The sequence below is a fragment of the Macrobrachium nipponense genome, chromosome 24, assembly GCF_015104395.2.
Source record: "Macrobrachium nipponense isolate FS-2020 chromosome 24, ASM1510439v2, whole genome shotgun sequence".
Taxonomy (NCBI): Eukaryota; Metazoa; Arthropoda; class Malacostraca; order Decapoda; family Palaemonidae; genus Macrobrachium; species Macrobrachium nipponense.
Genome location: NC_061091.1, coordinates 68147065 through 68168755, shown reverse-complemented (window position 1 = coordinate 68168755; position 21691 = coordinate 68147065). Strand labels below are relative to the sequence as shown.

Genomic DNA, 21691 nt, shown 5'->3' with positions numbered 1-21691 from the left:
AGTGAAAGTAGATATAGTTGATCTCATAACAGGTTGTCAGTTACAGGCTTAAACTTTGGAATACAAGACAGTATGTGGATACATATACTACTTTGCTAGTTATATGTAATTCATTTTCAACGACTTCAGAACCACAAACGATTTCAAAATGAACTACTAAATTGTATAATCTACTTCTGGGTGTAAATTGAGTATGATGTACACTGGTCAATAATTAAGAAATATCTTGACAGGTGGAAATGTCATTAGTGTAACTCCTTACTTCTGGCAAGGTGTAAATCGATCTTTGAATAATTCTCTCACTGTTTCTGAAACTATTGAAGATGGACAACAGTAATGAAAATAGAGTAGTACAGTATTTGCTCTTTCCCTTTGTTTACATAAACATGGAAAAGGGACTTGTCTGTTGCGCTATCCGATTTGATTGTATTTGACAATCCAGAAAAGCACCTTTAACCTTATGAAAAATATGGATAATGTTTCATTTTGTCTTGGAAACGTTAGGACAGTTACTCTTTTAGTAAGCAAGAGTTTCAGATAGCAAAACTAAATTTTTACCATACATCCTTTAACCTGATGTTTTTGTATGTTGCAAGGCCAGCATTAAATAAACAAGAAGAAAGACTTGAAAGGGTTGAGGGTGTGAAATATAAAACAAGATAAGAAATACAATATATTAATCGATTTATTGCAGGCCTAAAGAGTAACATTTCTTAGCAGTATGGTTAAAATTTTAGCGTGGTACCTACTTGTTGGTGTACAGTTGAATAGTAGTTCTCTGTCATTAATTACAAGGTTTGCATTTATCACTGCGCTCTGGTGTTGATCCTGATGCCATTAATTGAAGGTGTCCCAATTGTTTCAAGCACAGCAAACCTAGAGAGTACTGTATTGTTACAAGAGATTTAAAATTGGTTGGTTTTTCTGCTTTCTTGTGTATATTTAATAAGAATTTAAGGAATTCTTTAAAAAAACAAACAAAAAGCATATTGTGTATGTGTCGGTTATAATAAAGTTGTAATATATCTTAGAAGATACCCCATGGTACTAATTTGTTAGAAGATACCCCATGGCAGTAATTTGTTCTAAGCATTGCAGGTTAACATAGGCAGTAAGTTGTGAGCATTGCAAGTTAACGTGGGCAGTTAATTTATATAAGCATTGCAGGTTAACAGGTAGTAATTTGTTGTAAGCATTGTAGGTCAACTGTAGTAATTTGTGGTAAGCATTGCAAGTTAACATAGGCAGTAATTTGTTCTAAGCATTGCAGGTTAACATAACCTAGTGTAGTAGAGCCTATGATGTAAAATCTAATTAGGTTGACTCATTGTTATTTTCAAGAACAAGAACATCCTGTGATGTAGCTCCCTTTCCTGGAGCTGTTAGTAATATTTTTTCATCTGTCATATTTGAGAAGTTGTAGAAAGGCGATAGTAAGGGAAAAATTCATTGCTTGCTTAGATGTTTTGCAATTGTGCCTTACCAAAAACAATACACAAATTCAATTCATATTAGTATATAACTTCATTCAAGTTCCATTCAGTCTTGCCAATTACTACTTTTAATACTTTTCAGCACCTGTTTTTTCCTCTTGTGTCAATAGGCAAAGAAAGTGAACTGCTACTGATATCTGGTAGCTGGAAGAAGTTTCTGACATTCAGTTGTACTTTGTTGAAGTTGAATAAGTATGTTGCAACTTGATTTGTGTAAACAATTTTGGAACACCAATCCCTCCCTTGTGTGAGTGTGTGTGTTTGTGAGTGTGTTTTGTGTCATGTTATGAATTATGCAAACTTATACTATTACTGGACATTATTGTGAAATGATGGGAATTATTTTGAAATTATTAGAGCTTGAAAAAGATAATTTAGTTCCCATGCCTGTCATTGGGTGGAACTTACAAGGTTTTTAAAGTGGAATGTAGAGTAACATTGTAGTAATTGCAGATAATACCTGTCTGCTATTTGTTTTTATAATTTTCAGGAAATTCTAGAAATGTACTCAAAAGCTAGTAAAAAATATTAGGCTACTTCACTTAATACATAAGTAAGGTGTGGTCTAAAACTGTTAACCCCTTGTGGAAGGGTAACATGCATAAATGGTTTACTTATTGCTTTTGGGTAAATTCCAGGTAACATATATGTTCAAGATTTTGCGTCATACATTTTGAACAAATTTTGCTCAGATCACTTCCGTGGGCCATAAGTGGCTTGTGGCAACTTTTACGGTAACTATAATAGCTAGTCGACAAGAGAGAGAGAGAGATCAGTTTGCCTTGAGATGATATAGGGAAATGTCCAGAATCCCCATCCAGTGACGTCTCACGAATATTTTACAATGAGTAAAGTACTCTGAATTTGTTACTGAATATATTTCTCATCTGCTATGCTATTGTTTGAGCTGTAATTATAATTTTGCAAAATAAAATAAAAAGAAACATTAGGAAAATATAACTTTGTAAAATTAGCGTATTTTTACAACTGTCATTTGGAAAAGAGGCCCTGCACATGGTTGGAAATATTCACTTACAACTTCTCCTGTTAGGTACAGAAATTAAAAGAAAGAAAAATAAAAACAACAAAATTTATGCCATGTTCATATATCATATCTGAGCTGCTCAGAGGCGTGGTTGGTTTGGTGTTTGCTTCTCACCCCGGAGGTCGCGGGTTCGATTCTCGGCCATTCCATTGAGGAGTGAGAGATGTGTATTTCTGGGGATAGAAGTACACTCTCAACGTGGTTCGGAAGTCACGTAAAGCCTTTGGTCCCGTTGCTGAATAACCACTGGTTCCATGCAACGTAAAAACACCATACAAACAAAAAAACAAACATATGCATATCTTCCTCTTTCCATTGATGATTTTTTTTCTCTCGCTCTCCAATTTAGACTGGACTGGGAGTGTAAAGTACTGCTTTGCCGGGCAAATAAAATTAGTATATAGGAAATTGAGTATGAATTGAAATGTGAATGATAAAGCAAGGATGTTATCAAATCTCAGACATTTTATGAAGTTTAATAATAATCAGGCCAATTTTGTTTTTGGATCAAAATTTTTTATAGACTTAAAAGACAATTATATAGTACCTGCTGAATAGGGAGAGGCTGGGTAATGAGAGTGAATACTTGATAAATAATTATGATAACTTTTTTTTACTGTCATTGTTACAGTTCTTACTAAAATATGGTCAGTTGTAACTGTTAAGCTTTTAGTAGTGGCACACATCCTATGTTTTGCAATTATGGCAGAATGGAGTAGTACTAGTGGGGTGATATTTGAACAGATTTTGCATGAAAATAGTCTAATCACTTGACTGAGCCAAAAAGGACTATATAGTAACATTCACAACTCTGGGAGAGAGGAATAATAGTTGTCCTTGAGATTTCATTGAGAAATGTACATCTTCTCCATGTCCCAGTACATCTCATTTATATTTGTCCATAAACATACTCTTGGATTGTTACGAGTTTTAGTTTTGATCTTTTACAATATTAAGTGAGCTGTACTTGTAATTTTTCAAGGTAAATAAAAAAAAAATACATTTCCTTAAATACAGTAGAACCCCGGTCCTCAGCCGTATCAGAACTCGTCATTATCAGAATTTGACGCAAAGTGTTGAGCGAATTTTGCATTGGAGCTCAAACAAAAATCAGATTTCATAATAAACCATATGGTTTATATAAAAAAAAGTGGTTGGGTCAGTTGTTGCTAGTTGGCATTATTCCTACATGTTATTCAAACCCTGTGTCAAGTGTTTTGGTTCTGTACATTCTTGTACAGGTTAACTTCCACTCTGAGCAAATGGCTCAAAGGGAAACTTCTGACGTATGTTAAACAAATTTTTTGTGTCATAATGCATAATTCAGCTTATTTTGGGTATTTTATTAAATTATTGTAATGATTAGGCTTGTTTTTCAACGCAAATAATATTAGCAACAATCTTTGTGCCTACTCAGTACAGTACAGTGCCTAGTCTAGCCTACGGTGCTCAGTCTCCCATCAGTAATACGGTTGCATCAGGCAACGGGTAATTTTTTATACAGTAGTATACATTTAAAAATGTAAAGTGAGTGTAATATGGTATGTTAGTTATGTATTGTAATTTATGTATAATGTTTTGTATAAAAAGGCAAGGTTACAGTAATAATTGGTGATCAAGAATGGATTAATCCATTTTCAGTTATTTCTTGTGGGAAAAATTGATTCGGATCTCGACTGAATCACATCTCGAAGCTTCCTCTGGAGCAGGTTAGCGTTGAGAATGGGGTTTTGGTGTATACTCGAAGATTGTTGCTGGTTTTAGTTCTGATTTGTTATGATATTTTAGCTGCTGCAGTTGTAATTTTTCAAAAAAGAACATTTATACGTAGCCTGCTAAAAGGTACTTCATTTCATCCCAGCACATCTCGTATATATTTGTACATAAATTTACTCGGGGATTGTTGCTAGTGTTAGTTCCTATACTTCACAATATTATGAAGGTTAAATGTATTATTCTAACATGTACAAAAAATAAGGTTGATCTGTTAAAATTTCTTAGTGGCAGATTGAGAAGTATGATAATTTCATAGTAAACTTTATACTAGTTTTAAAATTTTTTATGTGGATTGTGTGTGTGTATTTTATTTTAACAATATCCTCATGGGTGTCATCATATTTGCAGGTGGAGCCATTTTCCTTGGGTGAGGGTGAGGGGGAGGAGGAGGAGGTGGTTGGAGCTGGTGGGAACGTCCGCAACAAGTTCTTGTTGTCGGCTGCCGCAGCCCATGCTACGGCCACCACGCCTGACCTTAACACAACCTCGCCACATCACCACACTCAACCGCACTTTGATCCTGATACTCATTCGCGATTAGTGGCTCTTCTTGAAGCTGCAGGTTAGTATTTAGCTCTATTTTTTCATAAAAAAAACTGGTCTGAGTAGCACGGTATGATTCTCTGCAGTTTCCTCTCTGCAGTTATATGAGCGGTTTGTAGGTTTTTAAAGTTCTTAGTGAAAACTTAAATTAATTTTAAAAATAATTTATGAACATAGGACCATGTTGAATGAAATCATTCAGATTAACAATGCAGTTTCAGGAATAAGTGATTTAGTAAAATTAACAGTTACATTCACAAAGGTGTCAGACATATAAATACAAGAGTATGAAAATGAGTACCAAGATACTGTGCCATGTACTACTTGAAAAATTAAAAGTAAAAAACAATACTAATTAGATATCCAGTGGAATGGCAAGTATAATGTCCATGGCTGCACCAAGCTTAAAGTGGAGTTGTGAAGGAGTAGAAGAGGGGAAAATAATGATAGATTTGTCTTATTTGTGGCTGAAAACAAATCGTAATTTTCTTAACCTTATAAGATCGTGAGGCAGGGATAGTAAACTTCTGTACAGGCAGTCCCCGGTTATCGACAAATCGGTTTTATGTAAAATCGGCAATTTGTGGCCCCATAATGGGCTGAAAACCGGTTATCAGTGCCATAAGCACCAATAGTAGTTATGGCCCCGTGACATACCTAACAGAGGCACCATTTTGGCGCTGATAACCGGTTGTCGGTGCCTTTATGGTTCCATAAATCGCTGAGTTTTGATTAATGGCGGTTTCCGCTTAACAGAATTCCTGCAGATAACCAGGGACTGCCTGTACTTTAATATTTTTCATTTAGGCAAGCGCCTGCCTATGCCACATGGCCCAATTATAAAGTGAATTATGCCGTAAGGCCCCATTATAAAGTAAATGACTGTTTCTACCTTATGTTGAAAGGGATTTGCTTAAAAAAATTTATGACATTCTACAACTAATAATGAAAATTCTCTCGTCAGGAAACTTAGAAGTTCGACCTCAGAGTTCATGTTTTGTAATTTTAAAAAAATTCATGGTGTCACTTTTAAGAATATGGAAAAAATTTGGACTAGAAAATGATTTTGCTTACATGAAAATAAAGATACAGGCAGTCCCCGGTTAACTGCCGACTCAGTTAATGGCGATCGGTTTTATGGCGCTTATCTAGTCCCCAAAAATTGGCGATTTATGGCACCATAACGGGCCAAGTTTTGGTTATAGAGTTATGGCGTCATAAGATACTTAACAGAGGTGCCATTAACCAGTTACCTGCACAGTTAACTGAAACTTGCATAATTCCCCAAGTTTCAGTGAATGACGGTTTTTGCTGATCAGCATCCGGCTGAGAACGGACCCCTTCTGATAATGGGACTTGCCTGTATATGTTTATCAGTACACTGTAAAAAGAAATGAGCATTTAGTTTTGAAAAAAGTAAATTTTACACTTAGAGAATCCTTGGACAGTCAGGACATCTTGAGCGAATTATCCCTACGTCATTACAGCCCAGTGGTTCTCAAACTTTTCCATGGGTGACCCTATTTGGAACGTTTCTATCCTTCTCAACCCAGAGTGAAGTAAAGAGAAAGAAAATGTATGGTGATATATAAACTCTTGGAAAAAAAGTGTACAGCTTTTCATTCACAGAACTAAACTAGTGGGATCCATGGCACCATTAGAAGGGGCCCAGGACGGAGAGGATGAACATGCATAAGTAATTTGTGGTTAAAAGAATCCAATTAAGTAACTGAAATACACTGAAAATGTGATAGTTTCCCATGTCCCTGTGACACACCAAAATTGGTCCCGCAACCAATAGTTTGAGAACCACTGTAATCTAACCCCTTTTCCCTTTGATGCTACCACTAGAGAGAATGGTATATTTTAGTGGGTGACAATTACTTTTGTACAAGTTGTATTTTAATGTTTTTTTACAATTTGTTCAGTGCCTACAAGCGATGAACAAATTGTTCGTGAAACAAACACACACACACACACCCCGCAATAAAGTCTCGCTTCGACCTACTCAGAATTAGTCTCAGACTTTTTTTAGGTCTTACAATTCATTGCGCCCAGTGCCATACAGGCGATAAACAATATTGTCAATATACCTTGTTTTTTTTTAGGTGCATTACTAGCACTTTTTTATTTTTGTGCATGTTAATGATTTAGGGTACATTTATTTAGACAAAACAGTAAAAATCCGTAAATAACCAAAATTCAATAATTCCTCAATTCGGTGGTTGGCAGGACCTTTAAAAATAGTCAATTCCTGGGATTTGTAGGGGATGTGTAACACAACCCACTTGCAGATATAGCTATTATGGCCTATTTTGACAGTTAAAAAAAAACACACAAACTAAAAATGCCAATACCCAAGTAGAGTATATTGATAGTTTATTACAAAAACTGCCATTAACTGAAACTGCTATTTATGGTGCTGAGTTTTGGTTAGTGGCTCCTCGGTTATAATCGAATCTCAGCCTGTTATGGCACCATTAATTCTTGTATGGCGCTAGACAAGCCCCATAAAATTGGATCGTCATTAACAGAGTCCGCGCACACAAACGGGAACTTTATCAGCAATCAATTTGTCAATATGCAGTGAAGATTCAATTATTGACTTTGGTTGAGAGGTAATGAATGATCGTTATACCAGTGACCACTTCCCAATTATTATTAGTCTTGCCCAAAGTCCTCCAGTATCTAGACTACCAAAATGGAATATATATGTAGGAAAAGGCAAATGGCATATTTTTACTGAAAAAAGTTCTGTGGATGCTACTGCAGAAGAATTTCCAATAATAGATGTTATTGAAATGATTAATACTACTTTATTTGTAGCAGGCCTTCAATCCCAAGAACTTCTGATAATTTTGTGCACAAACCTGTTGCATGGTGGGACGATGAATGCCGTAAGACACACGCAGCACTGAGAGTTGCCAAAACATGCTATAAAAGAATTTGATGCGATCACTACAAAGTACAGTATCGTAAGGCAAGAGCCCAGTTTAGGCTCAAAATTAAATGATCCCGAAATGGCTGTTGGACAATATTCCTAAGCTCAATAAACGTCAAAACTCCTTTTACTTTGGTATGGAAGTAGGGAAAATAGCAGGTAAATACATCCCATTAAAGACACCAGTATTAAAAATCAATGATACCAAGGTTGCTGATCCTCAGATTGTTGCAAATAAGCTAGCCAGTTATTTTGCAGAGGGTTCAAAGAAATGTGATGACAAACCTGTTCAGAATACTGATGGAGGGAGGAACAAAAAAGAGTAGATTTCACACCACCTAAAGAGGAGTCATTTAATATACCATTTACAATGAAAGACTTTGAATCTGCTCTGAAAAATTCTAAAGACAGCTCCTGGTCTCAATGATAATCCATATGCTATGATAAGACACTCTAGAATATACTAAGTTGTTTATCCTTAGTATAATAAATGTAATTTTTAGAGAACACCTATTTTCTTTAGTATGGGAATTAGCAAGGATTCTAATATTTGCCAAGTCAGGAAAAGATAGCTTGTTAGCAAGCAGTTACCGTCTTATTGCTTTAACATCATATCTGTAAAGTTTTGGAAAAAATGGTCAATACTCTTTTAGTGTGGTATCTGGAACACAATAACCTCCTCTCCCAAGCTCAGTGTGGTTTTAGAAATATGCACTCGACTACAGATGTTTTGTGAAGCTTTTGCAAGTAAGCAACATCAGCCTTTTTTGATTTGGAAAAAGCTTATGATACCACATAGAGGCATGGAATTTTACAAGATTTGTATGATTGTGAATTGAGAGAACTACCACTTTTTATTAAATCCTTTTTAAAATCGCAAAGATTTTTAGTGCAAGTTGGAGCATCAATGTCTTTCAGTACCAAGGAGGAGTGCCTCAAGGTAGTGTCTTCAGTGTCACCCTATTTGCATTACCAATTAATGGCATTGGTAAGCTAATTTCTAAAGAAATTCTTTATACATTGTTTGTGGATGACTTCTCCCTGTCATTTGCATCCTCAAAGATGGCAGTAGCAGAGCGACAATTACAACTCAATATTAACAAAGTTGTCACATGGGCTGAGAAAAGAGGGTTAAAATTTTCTATCACCAAAACTGTAATACATAGTACTCTTTTGTTGCCTAAGAGGAGCCCATCCCGATCCTGATTTATCTATAAATGGACAATGAATCCCTTCTTGGATTAATATTGGACAACAAGCTTACTTGGTCTTCCGATGTATCTAACTTGAAAACAAAATGTGTAAAGCCACTATATCTTTTAAGAGTATTATCTCATACTTAATTTTACCAAAGTTAGCTTATGGTTGCAAAGTGTTCACATCTGCCCCTCTGTAAAAGTAAAAAAGCTCTTTATTCTGCTCATCATGCAGGCATTCTGTTTTCTACAGGAGCTTTTAGATCTTCTCCCATTGAAAGTAATGTTGGTGGATGCTGGAGAGCTGCCTCTGGATCTCCATTTCCAGACTTTGCTGGTGTGAAGTGGGATTAGGTTCCAGAGACTTCCAAGTTCTTTAGCTAGCATTGCAGTCAGAAATGAAAGATATTTTCCTTATTGTAGATATCATTAAAAGACCAGGTTAAACACAACCATTACTCGTGTTGTCTTTCAAGTTTTCAGTAATTCCACCTTGGAGGCTACTTTATATTACATATTGCAAATAGTTTAATTCATCCAAGAAGAATATATCAAAGGAAATGGTGGAACTTACTTATTTAGATGTGCATCTCAGCATGAAAGTGATTTCTGTATACTATATACTGTTTCAAATCTGATACTGGTGTTGGCTGTGGAGCAGTGTTCCAAATTTTGAACGCTGTGGATCATTACCTAATTATTGCTCCATGTTTACAGCTAAGTTATTGCCATTTTAGTTTGAATTAAGGAAATTTGACTTTTTGAAGATAGCAGTTTTACTATTTTCACAGATTCTCTTAAGTGCAATTCAAGCCATGAATTTTTTTTAGCATGCCAAAGAGCTGCAAGGCTTTCTAGTATGGCCCAGCTTTGGTAGCTAAGACTCAGTTCCTTGATTAGTGGGACATGACAGTTGATGTTTATGCTTTATTTATTTCTTCATGGGATTTATTAAAATCCTCCTTTGTTGAGTGCATGCAATCAAGAGTATTATCTGCATTGTGCTGAGTTTGTTTCTTTCATCTTGCCATTTTGTCCAGACTGATCCTTTTATGTCTCTGGGAACACACTCCTTTTTGTCTGTCATGTATTGAAAGGTAACGCTAACGTTGTACAGAGAATTTTTCTCAGTTCAAGAATTAGGCACGTGAATTTTTTGCTCTTTCCTATCTTGTTAGCCATTAGGAGGGGACTTGGAGATACCACTCAATTGGACAGTATTTTGAATTAGTGGTGTCAGTTGAAAGATCCTTGATGTATTCTTGTTGGGACCAGTTATCACAGCAGATTGCGTGTGGGAAGGGATTGCACAATTTCTTCCTCTTCCTTGTCTTCATGATATCCTTCACATTCCATCACATTGGAGACAACTGTTCCAGGGTATCAACTGTCATGCCTCCTGTTGCTTGTGTATGGTCAGCTGTCTTATGATGGTTTCTGTATTTTACAAGTATGCAAACATTGCTTGTATCTAGAAGGTGGAACTAAAAACATGTATTTGAATGAATTGTCCTTTTACATCAGCCTCCAGCTAATTCAGTTACAGTGATATGTAATTGAAGAGGTATTGGACAAATGAAGATTTTATACTTCATACATCCCATTATAATAATATTTTGCCTTTTTCTCTTCCCTCACAATGAGAACAAAAGATTGTGTAATTGAGGTGTTATAGGAGGCTTCTCAAAAGTAAGCACAACAGGACCCATTACACAAAAGGACAACATACATAAATGTTGAAGTTCATTTGTTAACATGTATTTGAGGTAATGTAAGCAATATCTGATAAAATGTGATTGATATCTTGGGTTAATTAGTAAGAATCCTAACCAGATTTGCAGAGTTTTTTTAGATTTATGTGAATTCACCAAAAACCCAGTACTAAGTGGTACTTACTTGCCCTGTATAAAATTAGCAGACAAAGGTACATACCCTCCAAAAAAACTAGAAATTTATATAAATCTCTTTTTGTTCCTCCAGACCTTGGGTATCCTGTAGATTGTATGAATTAAGATTTTGTTAAACATAGGACACCTCCCCAAGTTGACTGTTGAGATGAGGTGTTACTGAATTGGTTTTGGGGATCATTTTTATGTAAATAGTTGTCTTTAACAACCTTTATTTCTGTAAATGATTTTTAAATAAGATTTTCTTTACTCTCAGATCCAGAAGTTCTTCGTCGACTTACCTCTAGTGTTTCTTGTGCTTTGGACGAAGCTGCAGCAGCCTTAACGCGCATGCGCTCGGAGACAGTAGGAGGGGCGGCAGCAGCAGCGGCGGCAGCGGCGGCGGCAGCTGCTGCAGCCACGGTGGGAGGGAGTAGTAGTAGCAGTAGCAGCAGCAGCAGTAGTAGCAGCAGTAGCAGCAGCAGCACGCCAGGAGACGGGCAACGTACGTTGGTTGAGGCGTGCACTGACGGAGACGTGTTGACTGTTCGAAGGCTGCTGGATGAGGGAAGATCGGTCCATGAAACAACAGAGGAAGGGGAGAGTCTTCTTTCATTAGCCTGCTCTGCTGGTTACTATGAACTAGCTCAGGCAAGTGATTTGATCCGTTTTCTTTTCTGTTGTTCATATTTTGTAGTGCTGGTTGCTGGTTAGAGGTAAGTAAGTACTTCACTATACATTTGCTTGTTCTGTATTAAAAATAGCTTCTGTAGTATGTACTCTTTAAATTTAAGGCTACATCTGCTGTATGCATTCACGGATCAGTTTTATAAATAAAGGTAAGTTCGGGGAAAAAAAAATTTGCCTGTATTGATGTATTACAATAGGGTTGCATTTAGGAATATAAATCGATTAGCATTTCAGTGATCCATCTAGCTATTCAAAACCCAAATTATCTACATTTTTTTTTCTATGTTGATTATTTGGACATCTGACAGATGTACAATTTTTCTATATTGATATTTACTGTAGCATGGACTAGGTGGTGGTTTCCCTCAGGTAGGAGGCAAAACTAATTTTATAGTATAATTGGGGTGTCCAATAAGTTAGACCGATGCGCTATGGAAAGAGAGCCTGGTCCAGGCTATTTTTATCAGTGAGTTTACAGATGATTTTGGTTTTAGAGCCCTAATGTTTTTTCATCCAAAGTAACGGGTAATTGAAGTTGTAAACAAGTTGTATCAATCTCAATAGATAGCTGTACTATAGATCTTTGTGAGCAATTTACTTTTGACTATCATGATTATGTTTGTGTTGTACTGTTTCTGTTTTGAGCTTTTGATAATTAGACTCTGCTATGACTGCCACCCAATTGATAGTATGCAAAAAGTTAGTATGCTGGTATTTTTTCAGTGGTTTTCAAATAGGTGCTCCATACACCAGATATAAATTTACTGTGTTTGCTCTTGTGTTTTTGTAATTAATCATATGACCTTGGTTTTCAAAATTTTCATCAAGAGAACACAAACTACACAAATTGATCAATTTTAGTATTTTGAATACCTTGCAGTAGTTTTGAAGTATGAAAACTTGAATTTATTCCGTGTTGACATAAGTGTGTGTCATCTTGGAGTTTTGTACAATGCTGTATGTCAAGATGAAAATTCTCTGCATAAGCTCAGAATTAGCTCTACAAGTAGAGCTTGTTTTCATGTGCGGTCAGACATTTTACCATTAAGGTTATTCTTTACAGCTGGGAGAAGTTTAATGGTGGTAATTAATAATATCCCTCCATAACCTATTGAAGTGGAGTTTTATAGTTATCAAAATACGTTTTTTTTCTCTAATATCCTAGGAATGGCCATCTTGGTTGGCTGTAGTTATTTTTTTCATTACTGAAGAATTTTGAGATTGTTTGGTATACAGCATGATTAGGGTCATATTTAGTGTTCAAACTCTAGAAGTAAGCATTTATTAGCAATTTTAGAGACCGTGCCAAACTTAGCGAAACTTCCCCTTGCGCGAGGTGGTCTGGAACCTAACCACGCACAAGTTCACGGTATTACTGGAGATGATGATAATGGACACTCTCGCTAAAATGGGAATTTCATATGAAGTTTGTCCCTTCCAAATGTGTTGAATGCTCTTCAGCTATTACCCAATGCATTATCGTATATACTCAATCATTATACTGTGAATAGTATACAGAACTAACTAAATTATTTCTTTTATATACAGTCCTGTAGTTTTTGCATTGAGTATACCCATGACATTAATTTAGGTGTCTAGGATCACATTGCACAGTAGGCAAAGATTGATTTAGACAGTATATCACCATTAACCCATAGGTCAGTTTTCCTAGTATACCTACAGTAGGTCTTGAAGTTTCATTAGTAGCAGTGGTGCGTTGAAAAGAAAAGTTCACAGAAAATAGTTTAATAGGATATATTGTAAAGCATTAGGAGAAATTTTATAAAAAGTGAAGCCGGTTTTTTATGCATTGTATGCCAAGCAGTAAAGTTGCATGGGTGCTTTATTCTTGTGCTTGTTCCTGCTTGGACTGTTTAATATCAAGCTAAATGGGACATGGACTTCATTATTTGATATCTAGAGACATTCTCTCAAACGGGTCAAGAGTTTAGTAGAGTAACAGTTCATACTCAGTATTTCTCAGGAATTATCCTAGACTTCTTACTTTATCAGTGTACCCATTTGTTAATGTGAGTGTGTAATGTAGTATTGCTGTTGTGTATCTTCAAGATACAGAAGCCAGCTCTGTCCTTTGCTACATTTCCGTGTTAAAATTCGTCTGTATAAGTATCCCTATTACATAGGATACTTATACAAAATTGCAAATTATTTGAAATGTTGGAAGTTAATTTTTACCTGTTTGGCACATTACAATCTATTTCCATAATGTGTGTGAAGTATTCTTTGAAGTCACACACACACCACACACACACACACACACACACACCACACACACACACACACACACACACACGTCCCTTTCTTTTCTTGCTGGGGGAGGGATTAAGACCCCACAATGTATGGAATTCCAAATTTCTGCTTGGATGAAGAATAATGCATGGAAGGCATATGGGTGGTGCTGTGCTTTTGGGGTATGTTTATGGCTCAAGTTATTGAGATAATGGAACGGCTGGTATCATGGTGGTAATTTTGATAGATATTGGATATTCTTCCTGAATTTATATTAAGATATATGCAGGCTGGATTGCATGTTTGTAATGGTGATAATCAGGTAGATAAGTGAAACAATTTAGATAGATATCAACTGGAGGTTTTTATAATTGTTAGGGTTTTGACCAAGGTACTTGAGCAGAGGGCCATGGACTTACAGATAGGAAGACCTGATGGAAAAAAATGTCTGTGTGCCTCCAACTTAGGCAGGGCTCATTGGTGGAAGTACCGACAGTAAAAAGTGGCACACACAACCAATGTACTGCATACTTTAGATGAAAAAGTAGGACTTGTGATAACCATCATGAAAAATGGACAAATGTATGATTTTGCCTTGCTATTAGGATAGGGCATATCTTTTCTTCAACCTACAGTAAGAATAATTATTTGTACATCAGATTTGATAGGACAAAGCCCAGGAAAGCTAAAGAAGCTGAATTTAGTAAGATACTGGTTGACTAAACAGCTCACCATTCACGAAGAACTTGTATCTTGATAAGGGTAAAGTGAACACTATTTAAGGTGTTTGACAAAAACTGGCAATTAGTTGTTCACCCAAATTTCAAAATTAAGTGACTGCCAGCATCTGTGAAGATTTTGAAGAGATCATAAAGAAGTGACAAGGATGAACCTGTTCAAGACTCATACCCTGTTAATTAGGTGATCCCATAGTGTGCTAGTTCTCCATGGCTTGTTGTGCTGAGTTAATACTGTCTGATTCTGAATGTAACCATTTTTGAATGAACTTTAATTTTTTGTGGCCATTGATGACAGCAATTTGAATGTATTTTTGTCAAGTTTATTGCTAGATTTATGCTGAGATACACTTGAAAATCTAGGATGCTGGACTTGCAAGACTACATACTAACACAGGTTATTGAACATTTTGTTTTTAAATACCATGAAAGTAGATGCTGCCTGATCACAATTTGGATGGTGTAACGTGTCAATCGTTGTCATATGTATGTTGTTAAAAGCCCATTTTTCTTGCATTGGCCTAAGCAGTGAATTGAATACCTACCTGGTAGATACTGAGCTGTAGTCGGGGTGTGCATGGGCTAACAACCTTATCCCATAGTGCTTGCTGAGAAATGGAGTAGTTACACCTGGAGCCATGTCCTCTCAGGAAGAGGTGTTGAAAAAAAATATATATACAGTACATGCAAGTCATTATTTTATTTATCCTCCAGTTTTCAAAATTATTAGTATTAAGCTTTTCATTATCCATTATTACAATATATTATATGGAGTAGTGATTGTAATTGTTTAAAAAGAATATCTCCAGGTTTAAGCATACATAGGGGTAGGTGCAATAATGTTACAATGTCTCGAGTGTCTTATCTTACTAGTTTTACGAATATTCAAGATGGGAAAGGCTTGAATAGAGGTGGCAGGGAAAGACTTTAATAAAGGTGGCAATTTTGTGTTAAAAGTTTTAACAGTCAAATTTACCTCCGCACATACAGTAGTGATATAGATGCAGTAATATTTTTTAAATGCATGCTTGTGTCATACACTTATTGCAATTATAATAATGTCTCATGTGCTATTTTGGGAATTGTGAATTGTTTTTGATTGAGGATTTTCAACATTTAGTCTATAAAATCTTGGAGAAAAATAAAATTACCTATTGAAAATAAGTTCCTTTGGCTTGCCGGTTACTTTCTCTTTCATTTTATTCACAGCTCCTTTAAATTTCAAATTACTGCAACTCATTACACTCTTCATCTGAGCTTTAATCAACCTTCCCTCTGCATATATTCCTTCTTGCTGTGTAACATCCCTGTGCTTTGCTCATTTGCATCATGCTTCACAAACATAGCAGCTAGTGGTGTTGCTGGCTCACGTGCTTATGCAGTTGTTCCAGTCGCAATGTGCTGAATGTTCTTGGTGCTAATCTTGGGCTAGGTTATGTGTTGTTTTCTGCTCCGCTGATTATTTCTTGGTCTCTGTTATTCAGTGTGCTGTGCCTTTCTCATCCCTCTCAGAATGGCTTGTTTTAAAAACTTTAGTGATGTTAGCATAGCATGTTTGTAACCAAAGCTTTTTGTTTTTTATGCATTGAACAGATCCCTAGAGCCTTGGGTGTTTTCAGTTTAAGACCTTATTCAACCTGTATATCCCCTTAATGTATCCCTGCAGATGGTTGGGTGCCCACAGAAGACTTGTGGTTCCAACAGTTGGCAGCTATTTACCTCACAGCATGTCATGATTCATCTGTTTACTTAAATTGCTTTTAATCCAGTCCTATGGGCATGTTTGGCTTACATTTCACATCCCATCCCACTCACATGTCCTAGATATAACAGTGGCACGTTTTGTTTAAAATTTCAATTTGAAATGTTGTCTTATGTCTTACAGTGGCAGTATTAGAACATCACTTAAGTATATTATATGTTAAATATTTTTCTTTGTAATTTAATGATTGTTTTGTGGAGCTCAACTACAATGTTGATAGTAAAAGACGATTTTGTTCTTATGGGTAAAATTTATTAGCTGATATAACTGAATAAGTGCCTTAAATACATTTTATTTTCTCAGGATTAGTAATATGTGTCTGTTCATTTGCTTGTGGTAAGGGAAGGGGTTTACAGTTAAGCAATTTCCTTTTTAGTTTTTGCCAGAAGTAATTGTTTATTACGTTGCCATCTGAATTAGTAATCAGTATAAAGAATATCGTACTGTATGTTATTCTTTTAAGTTTGGGGTTTTCGTTAAAGACATCACATTAAGTTAGCTGTTGGTAGTCATTTTAAAAATGTACATTTGATTCAATCGTTATATTTGTGTAGTATGCAGTAATGATAGATCATTCTTCCCCTAACTTTGATGGTTGCTGACTGAAATGTTCCTGGTGTTTGAACAAATGATTTGGTGCGTTGGCTTGCTTTTAGAGCATTCTTAGAAATTCTACGAAAGAATTTTTCTAAATCTTTCTTTAACATTTGCTTCATAGTGAATTGAATGATGTTTGCCTGTGGATACTTGAAGTGTGGCAGAGTTGTAACAGATTGAAAACCAACATCAGGATAAGTATGAATAAATGTAACTAGGATAAGAGAGAGAAAAAAAGCTGCTGTGATGTTTTTAAGAATTTCTAAGACACAGACTTAACCAAGATTAACTTACTTTTCTGTTGTCCATCATTTGGCCAAAAAAGTGGTCTGATGAGAAATATTAGATTTTTACTTTCAAAATAGCATACCACTATGTAATAATGCAATTACAAAAAATTGTCATAAATTAAAGGTGCTGTGGAGTAATGTCTTACAGCATTTTTTGTCCTGGAATATTCCTTCACTTGAGAAAGACCCTTTTGCAGTAGTACAGATAACAAAGTGTTAAAGTGGAAAATATTGCCTGAATTTTAAGGCTTCTTGTGGTATGTCTAATGAAAATTCAGTCTATTAAAAGCAGAAAAGGAAACCATATGGGGACAAAATAAGGCCTTCAATTACAAATTGACAGCTATTTAATTCTGTTGGACATGTATCCTCAAGGCATAGTTTATTGAAGTGAACTGAAAAGCAGTATGGATTCCTACTTAGCCATCATCATCCTAGTTCTGTTGAAGTTATTTTTCCACATTAAATATATTTACCAACAGTAAACAGTACGTGTATTTACACAGTATGCGTGATGTGTGTGAGAATTATGGCTGTTACTATGCACAAATTGCGTGTATTACATAAAAATTTGTGTATTTCCAATTAATTAGGGCTCCCTTCTCATGGTGTACTCTCCTCGTTTATTTTGTGCCCAGGAAGGGCAGTGGTTTTCTGTCTCTTCGTTCGGTGTGGAAGAGGAGGAGGCGTATTAATGACTGTTCCCTTCAGGTGCTTCTTGCCATGCGTGCCAATGTTGAAGACCGAGGCATCAAGGGTGACTGCACCCCACTGATGGAAGGAGCGTCTGCTGGGCACGTAGAAATTGTCAAATTGTTGATTGCCCATAATGCTGATGTGAACGCCCAATCGTCATCGGGCAACACTCCTCTCATGTATGCGTGTGCAGGCGGCCACACTGATGTTGTCAAGGTAATATGCGTTGCACATAGTCTAGAGGGTTTTTTGCTATCGAAATAGACAAAGGAGAGGAGTTTGAAGGGCTCATATGATCTAAATGTTAACATAAGGAATGTGGATCTCTTGTTTTCAACTGGTTGACTAATATTCCGTCTTTCAGTTCTTGTGTTAACGGCTGAATTTTACTACAGAATTTGTTTTCCTTTCAGTGTCAGTGTAAGACTAACAGCATATCCATGATACAACAAACTAACTATAATCATCATCATCATCATTCATCTTCATCATCACATTTTAAACAACCCTATTTCACTTCAGTTATTTGGAACTTTCCAGCAGAAAACCTTTCCGATACATTCAGCTTGATCTGATTCATCATTTTACTGAATTTTAGTTTTATATGTATGTTTTTTCCATACACTTCATATACTTTATTTTTCTTTTCTTGATTTCCTTATGTCACACTGTTTTACAATTTGCTGTGAATAAAAGAAAAAAAGGAGTAAGGAGGCTATTGACTTGTTAAAGACACAAATTTCATAATATTGAAAATTTTCTTGATTTGGGGTTAAGGTTGGTAGCAGTATTGGGTATGATTATGTAATTATGTATTAAGCAGGATGTCCATGGATAATGGTTTATGAAGGCGCTCATCAGGTACAAATTTACGGATGGACACATTCCTGTCACATTTGAAAGCATTGTAAATATTTTAACAGCAGTCTCGGGTATAGTACGTTATATCAACTACCAAATTGCTTTTAGGTAATGGGGCCTGGCTTGTTTAAGGACATTTTCAGGTTTCTCGTGTGTGGGGTGTACTGTATGTGAGCAATGCTTCTTTGAAAGAAGGCTTGAAAAAAAATAATAGTGACTTGACAAACTATTCAAGAGTGACTGTCTTGAGATTTCTGTCAGGAATGTGATTGTGTCTGCTAAACTGCCCAACATTTTTTCAGGAAGAAAAAATGAAATCCACTACACGTGCAAAGTGTACGAGTGATTTTTCATTTGTATGGGATTTTGTGAGTACTACTGTACTTACACACACATATGGGTACATTGATAGGGGTGTAATATACATTTGCTTACATGAACAGTATCATGCACAATGCACACTTGCTCCAGTTAAAATCACAATTTTATATATGTACTATATGTATATATAATCTGTATTTAGGTACATGCACATGTGAGAGTTGAATCTTATGCATTATGTACATTTTAAGTTTTATTAAAATGAACATATTTGAGTATTTTTGTTCAGTATGCTGTCCTTTGATTGACCACCAGGTATGAAGTTTTTTCTTTTAGGTTGATAAAATAAAATGAAATCGTCCAGAAAGTAGAGATGTGGCAAAATTTCTTGATAGCTTCATTTACTGACTGGCCCATAACCTTTCCCAGTGATTTAGCAAGTTATTGTTGGATTACTCAATGAATCTGATGTAAAGGAACCTAGGTAATTTTAGTTTAAAGAAACCTAGGTAATTTTAGTTTGATAAGCACTGTCTGTTATAGTAAAATTCTATAATGTCATCCTTTCTGTTAAATTAGGTAATGGGTAGGCAAGTGCGTTTGATTTCGTAGGGGTGAATCTAAGAAATGATTTGTCTGGAGAATTTTTCCGTTTAGACCAATCATTGTGTGATAGAATTGAGGTGGTGGTGGTTGGTATATTTTTAGCATCATTTGTCTGAGTACTGCATTTGAAAAGAATTGGTGGTGCAAGTACGGATGTCTTTGACAAGATTGTCAACGTGGGTTAGGCTGTACGAACAACATAAAATAAATTTGTTGAGCGAGAAGGCTTACCTAAAAGTTGAATGGTATACAGGGGGGTAACAGTGAAAGGTTGCTGGTATGTATGAAGGTCAATATATGAATGGAAGGATGCAGAATATTATGGTGGATGCTTTTAATCTGTGAATATGAACAAAGCAAAGATTTTAAAATTTACGATAAGTATTTGTGATGAACAGAATCTGAACAAAGCAAAGATTTTAAAATTTACGATAAGTATTTGTGATGGAACAGATTCTTTGACAATTTTATAATTTGGGTTGCCTCCATTATTAGTCTGTCTAAACCTTGTTAGTCTGTAATCTGCGCATGATTTTTTTTTTCTTTTATGTTGGAATTTTGACCATGCATGAGTTTTGAGTAAGAATTAGGATATGTAATGTCGAATTTAGGATGACTAACTTTTTAACAATTATATTTGTCTTGCCATATTTTATTGATCATTTAATAAATTAACAATTACATATTTGTCTTGCCATATATACCTGTATTGATCATTGCATAAATCATTAATTTACATTGATCTGATTAAACTATAAGAATATTAAAATTGTACTACTTAAACAGTGGTTTTGTAAATGAGCTTCATATAACAACCTGAATGGGTGTGGTATGAAAATTGGGAATTGCATAATACAGGCAGTCCCCTGATATTGGGGGGGTGGGGTTCTATTCTTGGCAGGGTGCTGATAAGCGAAAACTGGTAGTAACGAAAACTTGGTGATTTATGGCACCGATATCCGGTGAATGGCACTGATAACCGGTTAATGGCGCCTCCTTTAGGTATGTTATGGCGCCATAATTATTATTGGTACTTTTGGCACCGATAACCTCTCCGCATGATGGTGCCAAAAATTGCTGATTTTTTGGCACTAAGCACAAGCCCCATGTCACCAGATGCCATTGACTGAGTCCACTGATAACGGGACTGCCTGTACTGGAACCTTATCAATTTCTAGCACACATGACTTCAGTGTCTGCAGTCCCTTTTGTGGACCAGTGGGGCTGAGTATTTCAATGCACATTTAATCTTTCTTATCCAGTGACTTGCACCTTTCATGTCTTAAAAGTATTGTATTTCATGTCGAAGTTTGAATTAGGAAAGGATTAAAATGCAAATTCAAGTTATAAGGTGGTGAAAAAAAGGGTGGTGGTTAACTAAATACTCATTGATTTAGAAGGGGGAACTTCAGAATGAATATGAATACTACTATTAGAGCATCTGGGTAGTTTCCCCCTTATACATTATTGTGGTACTACTTTTGAAAACTTTTTACCCATGCTCCTCAAGTGTTTGGTACAACTTTTGAAAACTTATTGACCATGTTCCTTAAGGTTTTGTTTTCTGTAATAAATTTGTGATTTTGAGAACCTGGTGGCAGTAGTCTTGTGCTCCTAAGAGAAATGTTATTTTTACGAATTTTAACTATTAACCTCTCTTCAGAGGTTGCAGATTAGGGCCTTAGTTTGATACTGTAGCTGGGATGAACTAGTCTTGAGAAAGAGACAGTAATTTTGGTGAAGGTCGCCAGCGACCCACAAATCGACTGAACTTTGTCATAGGGAGGAGCTTGTTCCCAGAAAGACAGTACTGTGGTGAAGAACTCCAGTGACCCACAACTGACACTGATCTTTGTCATAATTAGGAACTTGTCCTTAGAAATAGGAGGCAGTACATAACTTCGTTGAAGAATGCCAGTAACCTTCAACTGTACTATTAACTTGGTCATTTTAAGGAACTTTTCCCTAGAAAGACAAGACAGTAACTGTGGTGAAGAATGC

At 35.9% G+C, this 21691-nt stretch overlaps 1 protein-coding gene across 1 annotated transcript in view; it reads left to right on the top strand.

The window, feature by feature from the left end:
• Positions 1–21691, top strand: part of LOC135205748 (ankyrin repeat domain-containing protein 17-like) — a 136399-nt gene that overhangs the window by 8599 nt on the left and 106109 nt on the right. Inside the window, 3 exon segments of the mRNA XM_064236864.1 lie at positions 4663–4876; positions 11158–11531; positions 17918–18118. Of these exon segments, the coding sequence (XP_064092934.1) occupies positions 4663–4876; positions 11158–11531; positions 17918–18118 (789 nt within the window).